The 18,740-nt window shown below is 41.8% G+C and overlaps 1 protein-coding gene across 2 annotated transcripts in view; it reads left to right on the top strand.

Annotated features, from left to right (window-relative positions):
* The first annotated feature begins 134 nt into the window (after positions 1-134).
* unc5cb (unc-5 netrin receptor Cb) overlaps positions 135-18,740 on the top strand; it is a 171,493-nt gene continuing 152,887 nt past the window's right edge. Inside the window, exon 1 of one of the 2 annotated variants that reach the window (XM_043231727.1) lies at positions 135-1,011. In XM_043231727.1, coding sequence (XP_043087662.1) covers positions 894-1,011 — 118 coding nt within the window. In that variant the 5' untranslated portion in view covers positions 135-893. The remainder of the gene's footprint in view (positions 1,012-18,740) is intronic. The other variant, XM_043231728.1, reaches the window with a different exon arrangement.

Below are 18,740 nucleotides of genomic sequence, written 5' to 3'. Positions count from 1 at the left end.
AAGTGCCTTTAAGAAAAGAGCTAGAGCAGCGAAAATTCCCATGCACACCACCAGGGCAATAATTAAGATCCTACATTTCTATTCTACATTCAAATATTCATTCTGCATTTCAGTACGTGCAGAGATCATGGCTGACTCGTAAGCAGAAAAAGGTCCTAGAAGCGACAGAATAACAAAACATCTAAACGAGAAGTGGACAAAGTCTGAAAACCAAGTTCATTTTTTTAAATGAACGAATTAATGGAAAAATAAATAACTGATTCCACAGCACTGAACGCGCGCGCTGAGGGACTGCGGGCATGAAAGGATCGCCAAAGAAGAAGAACGTCTCCTCGTCTCGTTAAAGCTCGCGGTCCACCTGACGCGCCGTTAAACGCGCAGAAGAAGCCGGAGGAGATCCACCTGATCAGGTATCGATCCGCTCCGCGCTCCGCGCCCGGCTTTCCTCGCGCTGGAGTCGGAGCGCGAGCGGATTGGCTGAAGCGCCGGCGGCTCGCGCGGGGATCTCGCGCTCCTCCGGCTCTCCATCAGAAGGCGGGGAGCGCGCGCTGAGGGAACTTCACCGGCAGGCGTCAACTCACCTCAGGAGCGCCGATCTACCTGTCCGCGGCGTCTCGCGAAGCCTTGAGAGAAAAGCCGCTCGGGGGAGGACGAACTGAGGATATTAATCCCGGACACTCGTGTTTGGCGGGCGTCGGTGGCCGCCGTCCGTCAGAAGAGCGCGCTGAGGTAAAAAGCGACGGATTCCGTCAACGTTTCACTCCGAGAAGAACAATCTCCGCCACAGTCTGCGTTTCCGCCGCTGGTCTCACAAACTACATCTCCAGAGAGGCTCTCCGGGTTATCGTTGCACCCCGTCGGCGGATTTTCGCCCGGTTTTCACTGTTTGTACGATGGGAAGAAGTCAAAAGACTGCGAAAAGAGAACGAGGCGGATCGGGATTCTTAGCGCAGATGATCACTGTGTTCGTTTTTACCGTTTTATCGCTCGTCGACACCGCTTCGGCTCAAGGTAAGAAAACCCTTCGATATTAGATGGAAGTTTGCCGAATGAGCGAAAGTTTCGTTAAATTACCGTTTAAGATCCGCGCGCGAAAAGTTGTCACACCGATGCGGCTTTATTCCGGTATTTATACGGCACAGCGTCCGATTTCCAGAGCGTCTTCGTGGGAATTACTTCTTTTGCTCAGATTTGCAGCTGCTGGATATGATTTGATATTTCAGACGGTTTTTTAAAGTTTGCGCTTAAATAGCGCGTTTTAATTAATTCCCGCCGGAGCGGATTTGTTTGCATATTTAAACTAACAATTATAAAGTTTTGTTTATTATAGTTGGGCGCGCTGTTTATATTTCAGCCATTGCTGCTTGAATCCCTTTACGTGGAGACGTCGCTCATGCGGATTATTATTTTTATTATTATTGTGGTTTGGTCTTGATTTTAGGCGTGAGCTCATAGTGAGGTCATTACATGAGAAAACTTCTTGTTCTGCTGTGTTTGGGTTTCTGAAGGGTTGTCGTGCTTCTTAATATCTCCAGCCTTGTTACGGATTCCGAAATCTTCCTACAAGACGGTTTTCTGGCTTTAAAGCGTGAGAGTATTTGATTCCGAGGTGTTTTTCCAAAGCCGTCTCTTGATGTACATCTAGCGTAGAACGCACTTATTATTATTATTATTATTATTATTATTATTATTATTATTAGTTTGTCAAACATATATTGAAAACGACGCATAACCAAACCATCTAAATAACCCTCGTTTATTACGCTACTTACAAAGCGCCAAAATCCCTTTAGGAACATTTGTAAGGAAATTAGAGAAACGGGACAAATGCATTACTCGAAAACACACAAATATCACTCATGGCCTCATTCTGCGAGAAACGAATGTGCTGCCGGCATTTTATATTTATTAAGAGTTTGAATTGATGATTTGCCCACATTCCCTGTTTCTATTAGGAGCAAAATAAATATTTTGGTTATTTTGCTATTGAGCACTTCTGCCGCGCGCTTTGATTGCGTTATAATGAACTAATTAAATGAATTTTCCTCTGGGCGCAACGTTGCGAGTTAAAAGCGCTTTCTCCACGCTGAAGATACTTTCAAGTTTGTGTTTGTGGCGTGCCTCTGATACGCCAGAGCCGGTTCCCCGTGCCTTCCCGAACGCGTCCGTTCACTGAAGTGAGGGTGCGACTCCGTTAAAAGGATTTCGCTGAATAATTGTTGTGTAAGTAAACCGGCAGCCATGTTCTTGACACGGAGAAACGACACAAAGACCTCCTCCCTATCACAAGGCAGGTTTGCGAGTCTCCTCCGAGCCACGTTTGACATTGACTTCAACCCTCCCTCAGTGGTTTACGTGCGTTTGTGAGATTCTGCTGATCTCGTCTTTTTTGTAGATCACTGACAAAAGGTGAACTTTTTACAGTACGGTTGTAGATTATGTACTGTGTTGCTGTATTATTTAAAGCCACTTTTGATTCCTGCGGCTGAGCAGAAAGGTCATGGGTTCGATTCCTAGGAGATGCGTGCGCAAATGCAGCGTTTAAGTCGCTTTGGATAAAAGCGTCTACCAAATGCGTAAATGTAATTTAATATTTGCTACATTAGTTATTATTTAATAGCTTCTTTTTAAACAGTTAGTTTGACTAGAAGAGCAGTGGCAAGGTTGTGGGTTTGATTCCCAGGCTTTGAATGCAGTGTGCGTCGCTTTAAAAAGAAGCATCTACCAAATGCTCAATGTAATTTAATATTTGCTACATTAGTTATTATTTAATAGCTTCTTTTTAAACAGTTCGAATAGAAGAGCAGTGGCAAGGTTGTGGGTTCGATTCCCAGGCTTTGAATGCAGTGTGCGTCGCTTTAAAAAGAAGCATCTACCAAATGCTCAATGTAATATAATATTTGCTACATTAGTTATTATTTAATAGCTTCTTTTTAAACAGTTAGTTCGAATAGAAGAGCAGTGGCAAGGTTGTGGGTTCGATTCCCAGGCCTTGAATGAGTGTGCGTCGCTTTAAAAAGAAGCATCTGCCAAATGCGTAAATGTAAATTAATATTTGCTATATTACTTTATTATTTAATAACTTCTTTTTAAACCGTTAGTTCGAGTAAAAGAGCAGTGGCAAGGTTGTGGGTTCGATTCCCAGGCCTTGAATGAGTGTGCGTCGCTTTAAAAAGAAGCATCTGCTTGATGCTTGAACATACTGTAAATGTAAAGTGATGTTTGTGCATTTCTAGATTATGTAGTGCTATTGAAAAAAGTGATTACTGTAGCTCGAAAAATAGATCAGCAGCAAGGTCACGGGTTTGTTTTCATGAATGCGTGCATTGAATAAAAAGGAAAGCTTAAATGCAATACAAGCTGCTTCTGCCAAATACATATAATTGCATATGAAGTGATGTTCGTGTTATTCTAGATTGTGTACACTATAAGTCTCTCTTATTTAAAAGCTACTTTTAAATGGGGTCTCTAAGTGTCGCTCGCTTCAGGCTCCGAAAACGCCAGGAATCTGATTGTTAGAAACCCAATCCAGTCTAGCAAAACCTCCCTCGACAATTGTGCATAGTTAATGAGAAACAAGGAAAGGTTGAGGAAAAACTATCCCGCTCCAGTGTCTGAAGGGCATCTCCAGATGACATAAGGCCGATTCCAGAAGCCCTCTGAGGCCAATGCCATTGACTGTAATGGGAACACGAACCAAGTCTCTTTGTGTCCATTAAGAAGTCGATATTTAGGGAGAACATTGTTTGCGACTAATTAATGGCCCATAGGTTTTTTGGATACTAATGAGCTACACGTTTCCGGTTCACAAGGGGATCTTTTCGCGCTTGAAGAACTGCCCGGTTATTTAAGCAGTTACGGCTACCCTGCATGGAAAAAATTCCCTCACGCTTTCTTCGCCCGATTCCCCCTATTTTTCACCGTCGATACACTTGTTTTAATTAAGTGTGCGAATTCCCGCTCGTCCCAGTGTTCACTTGGCCCTGGAAACGGAGTTGAGAGCAATAGAGAGGAATGGAGCGCCTTTATCAAGTACGGTAAAATCACTGACATCTCCACCACAAGTGTCTCCTGAATATGAATAAGAGACGACCAGGAAAGTCAAGAGGGAGCGAGGGGATAAAAAAAAGCATTGTGCGACCCTTGACAATGCTTAGACAGGAGACGATCTTGTCATCCGCTTTAACGGCAGAAGGCCGTGTGGATTTGGGGGCTGAAGTAGACCGGCTGTCTGTTTGAATATGCAGATCCTTTGCTGATGAAAGTCGAAGATCCCAAATGTGCATAATCCATTCTTGTACGTTTTTGTTTTCGTGTAGGCCGCACGCTTTTTTCTTGCTTTCTGTATGCCGTCGGTTGCATATGCAATGCTTTTTTTTTTTGGGCGGGGGGGGGAAACAAAGGCGCCTTGTTTGCCGTCTTATACGTGTAATTACTGTTTAAAAAAAAAAAAAAAAAAAAAAAAACAGCGAGGCAAAGCCGCTGCCTGCTGAGTGCGTCAAAGCGTGAGTTCACTTTTTCCACGTCTGTCCTCTCGCTCTGCATGTTATGCGTCCTCCGAGCTTTGTTTATGGATCGGGGGGTGGCTTTTATTTGTTAAGAAAATATTTAGCGAAACTCAAAAAGAGACGGACGGTAGGTGTAAAAATGAGAATGTTATTGCGATCATCATTACTCTAAGCGCTTCCCTCGTTGGGTCGGGTCTCGAGGGCTCTACTAGGGTTACAGCCATCGTGGACGTCCTCCAAGTGTGTTTGGGAACACAAAAGCCTTCATTGTGCGCCGAACGGCTACCACACCGTGACCTAACGCTACCGTGTATCGTAATTCCCGCCGTTTTTTAAGTAGGAAGGAGAAAACGAGAGTTAACGCGGTCACGTGCCGGTGAAGGTAAAGGTCGAGCCAAACGGTGTGTCATCAGAAACTCCTTCTCGGTCGCCTTGTGGGCGTCAGCATTACACACTGTTTGTTGGCCTTCCCCCGTGCTGAGGATATTTTTTCGTGATAATTGCTGTGAAAGGCGTGCTGAGGTTGCAGCTCTCCTCTCCTGACGTCACGTAGCGCGCCGGCTGTGAAAAAGATGTATTACAGTACGCGCTCGGCATTGTCTGCGGCGAATCGCGCCGTATCCAGCTGCGCAGGTAGGCGAGCGAGCAAAGTCACGGCAATGACAGCCTCTGTTCGTAGCGAAAAAGAGAAAAAAGCGGACGGGGAGAGGAGTGAGTGCAATTAATCACACACTGTCACCCTGTAAACTACAGGGGAAGCATCAAAGTGCAGCTTTGGGTTCTATTAGCAGTCCATTAGTGAAGCCCCGCACAAGTGTGGCTACTTCACAAGCGTGCCGCTGCTGAAGTGACCGACCTGTCTGTCAGCAGATCTCCTTTCCGACCACTTCACGCAGAAAGAGCGCAACGCAAAATCTTTGAATAATATTTGCGCGTAAGTCGCAGGCCTGAGCCGTGTTTTGTTCACTCAGGCTAGTTTTTCTCAGCTGATGGATGTTGGGTTCTTTGCCTTTGTTTTTCGACACGTAATATTCGGCAGCGTTATCCGTTGGACTGCATCGACGAGAACAAGTAATAATAACATTGTTTCTTCTGTGGAGCCGAATCAATTTCATAATTGTTGAAATCTGAGTAAATTCTAAGTTGAATGATGACTGAATCAAATTTGTTTCATAATTGCTAAGCGGCAGCATTGAATAAACGCTGAACTGAATTGAGCCGCATAATGATGGATGTTTTCTGTAGAGCAAATTTGTTTCATAATTGATTTTTTTTTTTGATCATTGACACCGTTATTAAACTGAATTGAGCTGAGTCGGATTAATTTCATAAGTGTTAAACTTTGTTATGAGGATGGATTGAGTCGCCTTTGAACTGAGTTGAATAACGACCGAATGGAATTCATTTCATAATCCATAAACTTTGAAACATTGGCACTGTTATTGAACTGGATTGAATGAACGATGAACCGAACTGAGCTGAAAGTGATGCTGTTGTTTTGTAGCATGTCAATTCAATTAAATTCAATTCAATGCAGTTCATGATTTTCGCAACACTAACAATAACTAATTTATTAAACTGGTTTGAATGAACTTTGATAATTGATTAGTGCTGGCAAATGATATGTGTATATGTATGTATGTTAGTGTGTGTGTGTATATATATATATATATATATATATATATATATATATATATATATATATATATATATATATATATATATATATATATATATATATATATATATATATATTATGTATATATGTTTATATATATATATATATATATATATATATATATATATATATATGTATATGTTTGTGTATATGTTTTGTGTGTGTATATATGTGTATATATGTATATGTATATGTATATATATATGTATGCGTGTATATATATATGAATTCATGCCACACAGTTGTTCGGAAACGTGGTCATTTGTGCTTTTCAGTATGGAGTGATGTTACTCTTCTCTTTAATGTAATGAGTCGCGCTGTGAAATCCAAACCCAAACGCTCAAAGGCTCTTTGTTTTCCACTTACAGAAAGGCTGCTGCTTGGAGAATCCTCAGTGTCCAATTATAGCTGCGGATCAGAGAAATGTAATTTACAGCCCCTGCTCCTCATGGAGAGGGTAATTGTGATCAGGAAATGGAGAGAGAGAAGAGAGTTATTACCAGTCAAGGGGCTTCCACTCAGGGCAGTTATGGAGGGAGAGAGACGCCCCTTTTTACAGTTTGAAGGATAGAGTTGGGTTTTTGGGAGCGGACGACGCCCGGCTGTAAATGTGCTCGACCACATACTGGCCCTGCTGGCGAACGGCGCCGATCTGAGGCCATGTAAAACACTCAGAACTAACATTTTAGTTCATTTAAGAAGGTCAGAGGTGAGGGGTGTCATTTCTCTGCAGCATCAAACCGAGCTGGAAAAAAGTTGAGCTGGAAGACTGAAATGGTTTTTTTTTTTGTATTGTACTCTCTATTAATCTGCATTATTTATGATTAATGTCAAAAAAAAATTATAGTGTAGTTGCACAATGAAGTTTATGGACGCTTTTTCCGTAATGATGTATTCCCCCTTCAAATTTACATCAGGTATAAACTCAGAATGAACAATTTTTCTCGTATTTATGAGATTATATCGCGCAATTTTGTGCAGTGAGTTCTGAGAATAGTTTTTATTTACATCTTGCCATTCTGATTTCCCCAGAACTACAAGGAAAATAGTGAAAATTGTGAGAGAAAGCTGCAGTTACAGAAGATGTATTTGTGCTGGAGTTTTCTATACACTGTAATAGCAGTGATGCATGAAAATAAGTCGGATCATTTTAATGCATTTTTTAATTCTTTGTTGGCTTTGCTGCTGAACTAGCGGTGCAGAAAACACTCTTCACCTCTGACCTTCTTGAATGAAGCACTTGCGTCGTTTGTCCTCCCGTAGAGCAACAGTCCTGCAGTAAAAGCATTTCATCTTGGATGGTTGTTCTTGCATGTTTTTCTTGTCATTGTGGCTTAATAGCAGAACACAGTTTTTCGCTTATTGCACGCGTGGCTATAAAAAGCTCACAGTCCCACCAGAAACACCGTCAGTGCTTTGCTTTTAGCTCCGCTGTCGTGTGATGGCTCTCCCTGTAGACACAAAGTGGTGTCCAATCAAACAAGAAGCCTGCTGGGACACCGTCACAACGTGCACGACTGCGTTTACTAGCGAGCGCTCTTACCGTCTCCTAGTGCAGCAGAAACATCACATTACTAACCCTTAAACACTCAGCCATATGCTTTCTGACTATAGAGCTGACGGCGTGTTGCGCTGTGTCAAAGACCGAAAAAATGCATGCGATCCAAGTTCCGCAAATAGCCACAAAGCCACTAAAATTGCGTTTGCCAAATTATTAGTATTCTTAGCTAATGCATAACGCTTGACCGCCGGCCAAATTGATCATCATGGGATGGGTTTTTGTTGTGCATACTGATGCGAGCGTCTGCTGTAATGAAAGGACCGTGCACTGCTGTTCGCCGTAGAGGGAGGCCGGGACAAGCAATCACCGCCCTGCTGGAATCATGGGAACATGAGACCCACGCGTTTCCATTTCCTATCTTCACTTTATCAGCCTCCTGGCTCTGTTATTCTTTAGCTCGGCAGACAGCAGATGAAAGCATAGCGCAGATAAATGTTTGTGCTTTCCTGTTTTTATGGGGCTTAAATAAGAACATACATTTACTTGGTACTTTGAGGTTTTCACTGGATTCTGCTTTCCATTAAAGGCCCCATGCAGCCAGGGAGACGATAAGAGGTCAATGTTAGTCCTACTGTTGACTTGGCTATAAAGTCGGAGCTCAAAAGAGGGCTGAAGGGTCTGGTTCATGATGGGTCATTAGAGAAACGCTGCCTCAGGCCAGGCTCCCTGTTTAAGCTTGATCTTACTTGAAGTTTAATGCACAGACCTGCAGAAGTTGTTATGATCATGGACAGGTGCTTCGTGGGCAGCGGAGAAGCACTTAGTTAAAGTCATTCACAACCAGTTTATTTACGCAATGTTAAAAAGCTGACCTTAAAGTCGGTTTGTTAAGTCAGCTCAGCTGAAAAAAATCTAATGAATTTTTTTTAACATTTAGCAACGGGTTTCATCATTGCGTGAAGTTGAAATTCATCCGAAATACTATTTTCAGTCTTTCTACTTCTGAACTTTTTAATGAATTTTTTTAATGAAATTTGCTAGTGAAAATTATTTAAAAAAAGTTCAGTTTATATTTGTTTTTGTAAACTTTTATAAAGTTTTCTATTAATTTATTTGCATTCTTTAGAATGTCTTTTTGCACAGTGCAGAATTTTGCAGTGTGTTTTGGTCATGTTTTTATTGTACCTTTTTAGGTTTAATTTATTTATATTTTTGTGTTCCGACTAAATTATTTCAGGCGGTCGGCAACGCTTCTAGCATTCTGCTTTCTATTTTGTTCCAGCTTCATTTCGATTAGCAAAAACCCTTTAGTTTACGACTGGACGGTACGTTAAGAAAGCCAGTGAGCGAGCAGAGGGGCCTGGCGTCACACGGGAGGAATTCAGCAGGTTATCATTCTCCATTTGGGGCTTTTAGACTGATCCTCGTGTCTGGATCGCGTAGCCTATCAGTTCCCCGTCAGACAGTGATGAAGCGCTCGCTTCCTGACACATCCTCAACCCGGCCCAAACATGTTTTGTCAGAGAGAATAACTAAACCCAAGGCCCGTGGAGCGCAAGCCCTGTCAGATAAAGACGCATGAATAGCAGGCATTCATCTCTCCAGAATCAATCTTCTGGATAATTCCCCCCATATTTCTTCTTTTTAGTTATCTACAAAACTGCCAAGCGGCGTTTTAACCGTTCGGGCCGTTGCGGGGAAGCTTCAGCGAGCGCGTGTCACGACGTCAATGTCTAATGTTGTTTCTTTTGGCCGGTTAAATGAGGTGCTAAATTAGAGCCGCGCGTTGCGTCTCGAATGCGTGGTGCAGAACAAAGTAAAGGGAATTTATCTGCATTGTGCTACTTTTTAGCCTTGATTCATGTTCTTTTCTCAGATGCAAAACGTGCCTCTCTTAATCTCGCTGTGTGTTGGTCTCTGTTTTCCGTGTCTAAGCAGTTGCTCTGCGGTCGGACCATTAGTTTATCCGTGTGCGATATCACACTCGGTAAACCCAAACTCAGCACTTTCATGTTCAGTCACATCTCCGGGCCCGTTTCCCCAGAGCCCCCGCGAGCCGCGAGCGCTTAACTGGGCCATCCTCACTGGGGCTAATTTTGCGGGAGCCCGATTGAGAATCCTACAGTAGTAAGTCTCCTTAATGAAGGCTTTCTGCATGACCTGACGGCGTCGAACCCGCCGGGAGAAGCTCGCCACAACAATACCACGGCCTTTGAGGCGATGTCGAACACGAGAGAAGGTGTCCATCCAGAGCGCTAAACGCCGTTAATCACAGGGCCCTCGTCGAGAACGACGAGCCCCAAAACCGCGTTTAATCGTGTCCTAAAAAACATCCAGGGTGCAAAAAAAACAGAGGAAAAACGTCAGGTCGGAATCCCCTGATTAAATCAGGGCGTTTAAAAAACCCATTAAAATAAAACTACCGGAATGAGGGCGAAATGAAAATCCCGTCTCCTGTGGGCACTTCGTACGACGGGAGCGTTCGCAAACAACAGCGGAGAAGTTTACCAGCCCCGACGAAGACCTCCAAACATAGACGGGGAAGTGGATAAATAATATATCCTCCTCTAAAGTGATAGGAAGCGTAATGGAAGTGGCGAGGGGCTGGATAAAGTGGAGAGTCAGCATTGCACGGGGACCAGAAAAGCGACTTTGTGTTATTGACAACAGGCTGCCTCGGAGCAGCCGTTTCTGGCTTCTTGTACAAAAGCTGTCCTCTGAGGAAGTGCTGGAGCTGTTAGTTAGGGATGAGAGGAGGTGAGACGCTGTGTTTACAGAGACTCGACGGAGACCGCCGCATTCATATACATTTAAATCACAGTTTCGTACCGTTTTGAAACGGTCTCAAATGTGACTCGGGGTTTTATGCATTATTTATTTGCCGATTAGAATGTGTTACCTTTTATTTTTTAGACTGAAGTTGTAAAGGATAAATATAAGCTTATTTTGCCTTTAATATTTATAATATAAAACAGTTACAACAGCTCGACACAAAGGTAGCACCATAAAAATTGTGCCTTATTTTTACCTCATAGTGAAAATGTCTGCTATAATTTAACTTTTTGCCATACTATAACATAATATAATGTAATAATATATATATTTTTTTTAAACGTAAGTGATGTAAAGTGCTATGATTTATTTTATATTGTTTAATAATGATTTAATATGAAACGCTGAATATAATATAAAACATACTCTGAAAAAAAAAAAAACAAACAAAATAATTGTAATTTAAATTTTTTTTTTCTTTCTCACAGCGTGCCTGTAATATAACTACAATGCAATAAAACACGATATAATACCTTCTTATTTAATTTATGCAGAAATTCGGTTTTTGAGCGAAGGTTTTAAATGCATAAAACCTTTAATTCCTGTGCAATTAACTGTGCAGTCATGTGCCGATATAGCATGATGTAGCGTTGCTCACGCCGCCTGTGCATTCATTATTAACCGGCGGCATTTTTAGCTTTGTCTGTCTGCAGGATGCAGTTGGCGTCTTCTCTCTGTCAGTCAGGGGTCATAAACCCTGCCGTAATGAGCGCTGGCCGATTTGCCTCGCGCTAACTGCTCTCTAACACGCTCTCACGCAAACCCAGGGATCCACCCGCGTCGCAGGGAGCGTATCGATTCCTGGCCGAGGGGCGCCGGGGACCCTGCCAGCTCTCTCCTCTGCCAGCGGCTTGTTTTAAAGGGAACGCCGGTTCTCTCGTAAGCGCGGGACGCCGCCGCTGTTGTCGGGTTTGAGTTACGGTCCCTCGAATGCTTTCCTTCGGTAGCCGCGCGCGTAAATTCCTCCCCGCCGCCCGCTTTTACCTCTCACGTTTGTGAGAAAACACGCCAGTAAATCTCCACACGGTTGTTCTTTCAATAAAGCTGCGAAAGTTCTGCGCTTTACTGGTTACATTTTTGTGCTTTATCGTTGTTGTTGTGAGGAAAATGTTTTATTGTACCGCTGCGTTCCAGCGCTGAATCGGCGCCAACGAAAGCAACGGTTTGGGCCAGAAAGGAAGAGGAGTAAACAGGAGGAAGAGGGAGAGCAGGATAGCACAAACTCTCCGGTTTCGATATATATTAACTGCTGCTGTTCTTGACTGCTTTTTTTGGATATGGAAATTAAAACCTCAAGTCACAGAGTAACAGAGATTCAGCAGAGACTCGTATCTGCAGCTGCACAACCACTGCATTAATAGAGATTTATGATGTGCCTTCACACTTTTGTGCTATTTTACAACAGATCCAGATTATGTTTTTCTTCTTTGAATATTTTTTTTTTGCACGCGTAACGTGAAGCTGCTTTGCCTCAAGTTAAAATGAGTTATTTAATATACATTCGCACATTCAATTATTTAACAAGTTCACAGAAGAACTGCAAAAATCTTACCTTCAAATGTACAACAGCTTGTTAAAGTGACATCTTTGTACCTTATTTATCACTAAAATGATGATAGGAGTGCATATTACCGCTAATAGTAATTTTATTTTATTTTTAATAGTAATCATTATTTTATTGTTTAGAATTTATTTATTTGTTGTTTGGGGCGTAAATACAGTCCTTTTACTTCATATATTTTATATCTCTCAAATGTATGTTTATATAATTTTTAACATTATTATTTATTTATTTTTATTTTTTTCATTATTATTATTATTTTTTTGTGTCCATAAAAGCCTTTAAAGGTCAAAATTATACCTTTCTTACCCCTGAAATGTATATATCGGTGTCTGTGTGTTTGTGAGTAAAATGCATATAGTAATATAATCATATTTTTGTAATAATTTATTTATTTGTTGTTTGGGCATGCATGCATTTTTATATATATATACGTTTCTTCTTTTTTTTCCTTCATAATTTTTTTTTGCTATTTGTGTATGGAAATCAAAAGCCCAAGTCTGTAAAACAATAGCACAAAAGCTGGCGTTTTCCCCCTGCTCATATACATGTTTCCTTTTTCATCCCCTCCTTGTCATGTGCAAATGATTTTGTGTGGAAATCTGATCTCTTTTGTGCAGCGTTTAGTAGGAACGCAAGAAATAGCGGGGACAGGCCGCGTCTGGTTTCAGCCGATTTCTCATTCTGGCAGTTGTTTCCACACTGGTTGAATTTTAGCGACGTGGGCACATGAAATATGGGCATGAATATTTACTTTCTAGCTCGCCTTTTCTCTCGTTTGTTTTCCGCCGAGCCTGACGGAACACGGCGTAGAGTTTCTGCAACCTCTGCTCGGGCTCTCGAGAGCGTAAACAGCCGGCGAAATAGAAATGAGTGACATTCGAGAGCCGTTTTCATCAGAAAGGAGTCGGCGGTGCAGGGAGGGTCACCGTTAGACCAAAAACCAGAGGCTTGACTGATGCATAAAAGAGCAGGCTTTCTCCGAGACTGAGCGCCGTCATTTCGTCTCGAGGGCTCCTGAGGCTCTGCCCGCTCCGCCCTCACGTCTCCGTCTCTTTACCTTCCTCTGGTCTGTCTTCAGGTTCGCCAAATGCGCATTGACGTACCGCCAGCCTGTGACGGATAGTTTGTGATTCGCGTGCTTCAGACCAGTCACAGTCGCTCATTGTCTGCGTCCCGGTGGTCTCGGGGTTACAGAAAAGTCCCTCGTGTTGTGTAATCTGCAAATGATAAAAAGCATTCTCCCCGCGGCCACAGTAACTTTATATCATTGAGCCGGCGTGCCTGGGTTTTTTTTCCCCCATATTGTTGCGATTATGTGTGCGTGTGGGTTGTAGGTGAAAACAGTAGCCCCATTTTCTTTTCTGTTTAACCAGCTGAATGCGCCGCAAGAGCCGTTTTGCGAAGGGTGGGGGGAAAGCGCCGGTTCGAGTTTCTCACCAGATATGGAAGAGATGAAGCAGATAATGATTTGTTAACTAGGGTCTCGCATGGCCTTTCCCAGCCTCCCCGAAGGTGAACGTTTCAAGCGTTTCCATTTGCCGCGAGCTTTGGATGTGAATGGTTTTCCGCGCTCATAAAATAATTGTTTCTGTGAGAGAACAAAGTCATGAAGGTTTTTATTTTTTTATTTAAAGTGCGCTCAAAACAAAGAAATGTAGGCCATATGCAGATTTCAGCAGCATTGTTTCTTTGTATGGCGCGGCGCTTTTTGATCATTTGTTCGTCTTCATTCTCTCAGCTGGTCGCAGAATCTAAAACTTGCCCGAATCTGTGCGTTTCTGAGGGCTGCGGTTGCTAATTTTCCCTGCTGCATTGTGACTCTCATATGAGCACTGTATTGAAATTACACTTACTTGTTTTTATTTGGTTTTATTAGCAATTACCTCAGCCGAACTGCTGTTTTTGAACAACTCTGACTTGCATTTTCTATTGATTCACCAGCGGTGGTGACATCACCGTCATATAGCGTCAAACTACCTTTTCTTATTTGCGTTATTGGCTACTTGCATGTATTTCCTTATTAGCTTACTGAACTTGCATGCTTTTAGTCTCCTCTTGTAGATAATATGAAGTTTTATCTATATGTGTGTGTATATATAGTTATGCCTAATGAGATATTGAATATACTATTAAATTATGTTCTTAATAACTGTGAAATATTCTTATAATTTTAAATAATTTTTTGATAGCCTTTTTCTTCCTTACATCCTATGAAAAAAAAAAAAAAAAAAAAAAAAAAAAATATATATATATATATATATATATATATATATATATATATATATATATATATATATATATATATTATGTTATGTTTTATATATTTATATATATATATATATATATATATATATATATATATATATATATATATATATATATATATATATATATATATATATATATAAAATAATATAATATATATTATATTATTTTATATATATTATATTATTTTTTATATATATATATATATATATATATATATATATATATATATATATATATATATTAGTACTATTATTCTCCATAAGCAGAACTAGTATTTCTGCACAATTGAGCTATACTTTTGCTACCTTTCAAGCACTTACAGCCTGCTTATTGTCCTGCATGGTTGCACTTGCCCAGACTTCTCCGCTCCGGTCAGAATATATTAAAGCGGCAGCTTCAGATGTGGCCTCATACATCATTTTGATGGTCATAACCCAAATGGCTCTGCCTACGGTCGTGAGTAGCCCTCGTCAATGGACGCTCTCTTTATTAATTGTGTTCGGGCCTTGTTTTGTCCCGTCGAGTCTTTTCTCCCTTCCCCTCACCTCCGAAGATAAATAACCGTTCAGCAGAAGGTTTGAGATGGTAATTGACAGGCAGCACTAAACAAATTCACTTGCCCTGCACCGGGCCTCAGTCGCCCCTCCCGCCCAAGGCCCGTCTAATCTAACTAATGCCTCGGTTTTTGTGCTGGAAAGTGAATTAAAAACAGCCAACTCAATAGCTGATCCATATCAGGCTGCTCGTTGCATGCACATTAGCTGTTCTTCTGCAGCCTCTGTAATTGCGTTACACCACTTGGAGGCTGTAACTATTAGGAACATACAATCTCCCTGCCGTCGTTAATCGCAGCCTCCGCGGCCCCCGAAGGCTCCCGATACCCAGATTACTGGCCGATCCGGATGGAGGGATGGTGCGCGGGCTGAAAATCTCCCCCGAAGCCACAGGCGGCCGCGGAAAGCGTCTTTGCGAGGGGGAGTTCGCTTCTCGGGTTGGTAGATCTATCCGGGAAGCCTTCCACTAATCAGCATCTTTCTGCTCGCCACCATATTTCATCCCTATTGTGCTCCACGCCCAACAGCGTGGCCTGTTTTTCTCAGTCGTTCTCTTTCCTCCCTCCCCTCTGGCTTCGCCAGCCCTTCATGCTTGCTATCTGTCTTCATTCTCCAGCCAAGAATATGCCGGAGAACCACACCAGGCTTATAATCTCCTGCTCTCGTTTCTCACTGCCGCTTAGAGAAAGACTCTTTCTTTCTGGGCTTTTTTCCCCCTCCAACTTTGAAAATAGCCGTTTGACGTCATTCGATCTCTCCTGCCTCGTTCTGTAAAGCAGTTTGTACGCTTGAAGGTGAAGCGTGTCACCAAAATCACATTGCAAAGATAATAATTAAAGGTTTTTCGCTAACACCCTTTTTAGGACTGACTTTGAGACCGTTTTTGACTCCGAAATTGCTGTTAAATTTGAAATGACTGCAAATAAATGGCCAGAAAAACACTAAAACGAATGTGACATTTTAGTCGAAAAACTGAATTTAGATCGCCAGCCCGTTTTATTCCTGAGATGTGTGAAATAAAATGATCAGCAAGAAACAAAACAGTTTTTGAGACGTGCAAATGTCTTGTAAATATTGTCATTTTTAGATCACAGTAAAAATAAGCAATTCAGTGTTGTTTTCATATCACTGAGAAAATAGCTTTTTTTTAATGGCTTGAATGTTTGTTCATATTTTGTTAATGTTCTTGTAATTTTGTCGTGCTTTACCCTGTATCTACTATTTAAAAAAAAGTTAAAATCACCACTATTTTAGCTTGTATTATGGAAGGATTGCAGTATTTGTTTTAAAGCCGATGTGAAATGTTCGCAGCCCTTTTTATTCCTGTAGTGTGATGTAAAATGAGAGTCCGCAAGAAACAAGATGTAGACTTTTATCAAACAGAAATGACTGCATGCTGTAAACTGTCTTTTATTAATCCTAACGTAGTGATGTCTCAATTAGGACCTGGTCACAAGGTTGAGCAAGTTGTCATATTTCAATAAAAGATGACATTTATCTCTTACATGGGTTGAATCTATACTAATACTGCGAACATAAAACACGTTGAAGTAACCTTTATTTACAGCTTCAGATCATCATTTTCACAGTGCTAAAATAATGGCTAACTGCAGTGGTTTATTTACAGCGTGCATGTAGCAAACAACTTAAAAGAGCATTGCGTCAAGCATTTTCGCCGAGCAAGTATTTCACCACACAAAAAATGTCCAGCCTGCCATGCATTCGTCACACGGTGGGATTTTTCACGTTTTCAGTGGTTTTGGGCATGTAGACGGAGGAATGTGTTTAATGGGGTTAATGTGTACGTACAGCGTCGAGCAGGGGGTTGGAGGGATATAATCACTGGATCGTTGCGTCTCATTTTACATGATGCTCGCTATGCATTCGACCGACAGATGAGAGATTTCTCTGTGAGAAACAGCGGCGTGGTAAAGATCCGGTTACGTGTTACAGTTTTTCAGAGCTAGTTTAGGGACGCCTCCAAAAACTGCAGTAACAATCCCTGGGTTTTGTTCTTAGCGTCATGCATTTTAATCTTACAGCAATTTGATTTATGTTTTCGTCTCTTGATTCTTAAAGCTTTCAAATAATGCATTTGTCATAAATTTAATGATTACAGTACAGTAAAAATAACACGCTCACGGGGACTTGTGTTATTTCAGTATTACTGAGATACCGTTAAAGTGTTTTTTTTGTATTGAATATTGAATAGTTTTGATTTTCGTGTTTTATTCTTTTCATTTTAATTTTTGGGATTGTGTGTGTGTTTTAGCAAGTTCCTAAATGAAAACGTTTCTTTGGTAATGAGGTAAAATAAAATGGATTTTATTATTTTGTTTAACATTTAATTTCAAGAAACAAAAACGTTATTTTAATGGCTTTAGCTGACCGTAATAACCCTTCAACATACGCTGCATTTGTAAAGCTAGCCGTTAAAATGTTCAAATCACCTTGAAAATTATTTAAAGTGGTTTTGTTCAATAAATAGAACTTTTTAATTTTTAACTAGGCTTTTAACCGATAAATCGGTTGTAATATCACAATAAAAGTAATGTTGCAGCGACTCCAAGTCTATGTTTAGCCACCTTAGAATGGCATTCACATCCATTTTATTCCTTTTAATGTGATTTGATGTACTCATGAGTGAAATATTATTTTAAAACATTGATTTTATCCATCAGGAGTTGACTGACCTAAAACGACCAGTTTAGACCGATAGGACCTGGACCCAGACGTGGCTTGAGTGGTTATGTTTCAATAGAAGCTTATGAAAACACATTTTTCTCTTTAGAACAACACGTGCTGATGAATCAATCACAATAGCAGGAAGCTTTATTAAGAAAGTAAATGGAGTGTAATTTGAGTTGCTAGGTAATTCCGAAAGAGACGTGTGGCTCGCTTTGTTGCCGCGTTGGGCGTCATCCGTTCCAGTCTCTTTAATGGAGACCCCTGAGTGAATCCAGAGAGCAGCTCTTTAAAATTTTATAACTCTTAACAGGCTGATTTATAATGATGGGCCGAAGCGCAGTTCTGCCGCAGCAGAATTTCTTTGTCGATACTCGCAGAGAACAAAAGCACTGGCGAAGTAAAGCAAACAAGAGTCCCCCGCGACCTCCGTCTCGCACCTCTGACCTCTGCAAAGTCACTTAAATCATTATCTCCCCAGCCTCTTTCTTCACAGCTCTACCTGCCAGCTGACGTCCCGTGATCAATTACGACGGACAGGGGTATCCGTGTCTGGGATGCTCCCCGGGGGCGGATTTGTCAGGGATGGGGGGTCATCAGATATGCAGCGTAGGGGTGGTCGAGCATCTCGCGCACAGACAGAAGGTCGTTTTGTCATTGTCCTTGTCTACTTCGCATTACTCACCGGTGGGGCGGGTTAATGATAAACCGATCTGGCCTGGAGAAGCAGTGAGCGCTGTGACTGAGAGCCGTGCCAACGACCAGAGACAGCCGAGGGTGTCTAGAGCGGTGATTCAGCCGGGCTCTGACAGATAATCCCTCAGCGGGAGAAAAGGGGAGCATCCGTGGGAGAGATCCGCTCGGGACGACATTAATCCTGCCGTTTATTCTGTCGGCGTCCGTGTCCCTCTCCGTCAGGTGCGCCGGCCGAGTCCAGGACCCCTTTCGGCGGACGTCGCCTTCAAAGCCGTGTTTGTTTTCGCCGGCGCTTCTGAGTGATGTTAGTCTCCTGTAATCCCGTTCAAAGCCCCTTCCTGAGCCGCCTCCGTTCCCCGGCGGCTAATTAAGCACATTAACGGCAGCGTTAAAGCTGGCTCGTCACGAGCAGGCTGGAAGAACTTTATCTTTTACTGTACGTGCGTTTAAATTC

This window comes from Puntigrus tetrazona, unplaced genomic scaffold (genome assembly GCF_018831695.1).
Source record: "Puntigrus tetrazona isolate hp1 unplaced genomic scaffold, ASM1883169v1 S000000401, whole genome shotgun sequence".
Taxonomy (NCBI): Eukaryota; Metazoa; Chordata; class Actinopteri; order Cypriniformes; family Cyprinidae; genus Puntigrus; species Puntigrus tetrazona.
The sequence above is the reverse complement of the archived record's forward strand: the minus strand, read 5'-3'. Positions and strand labels throughout refer to the sequence as shown.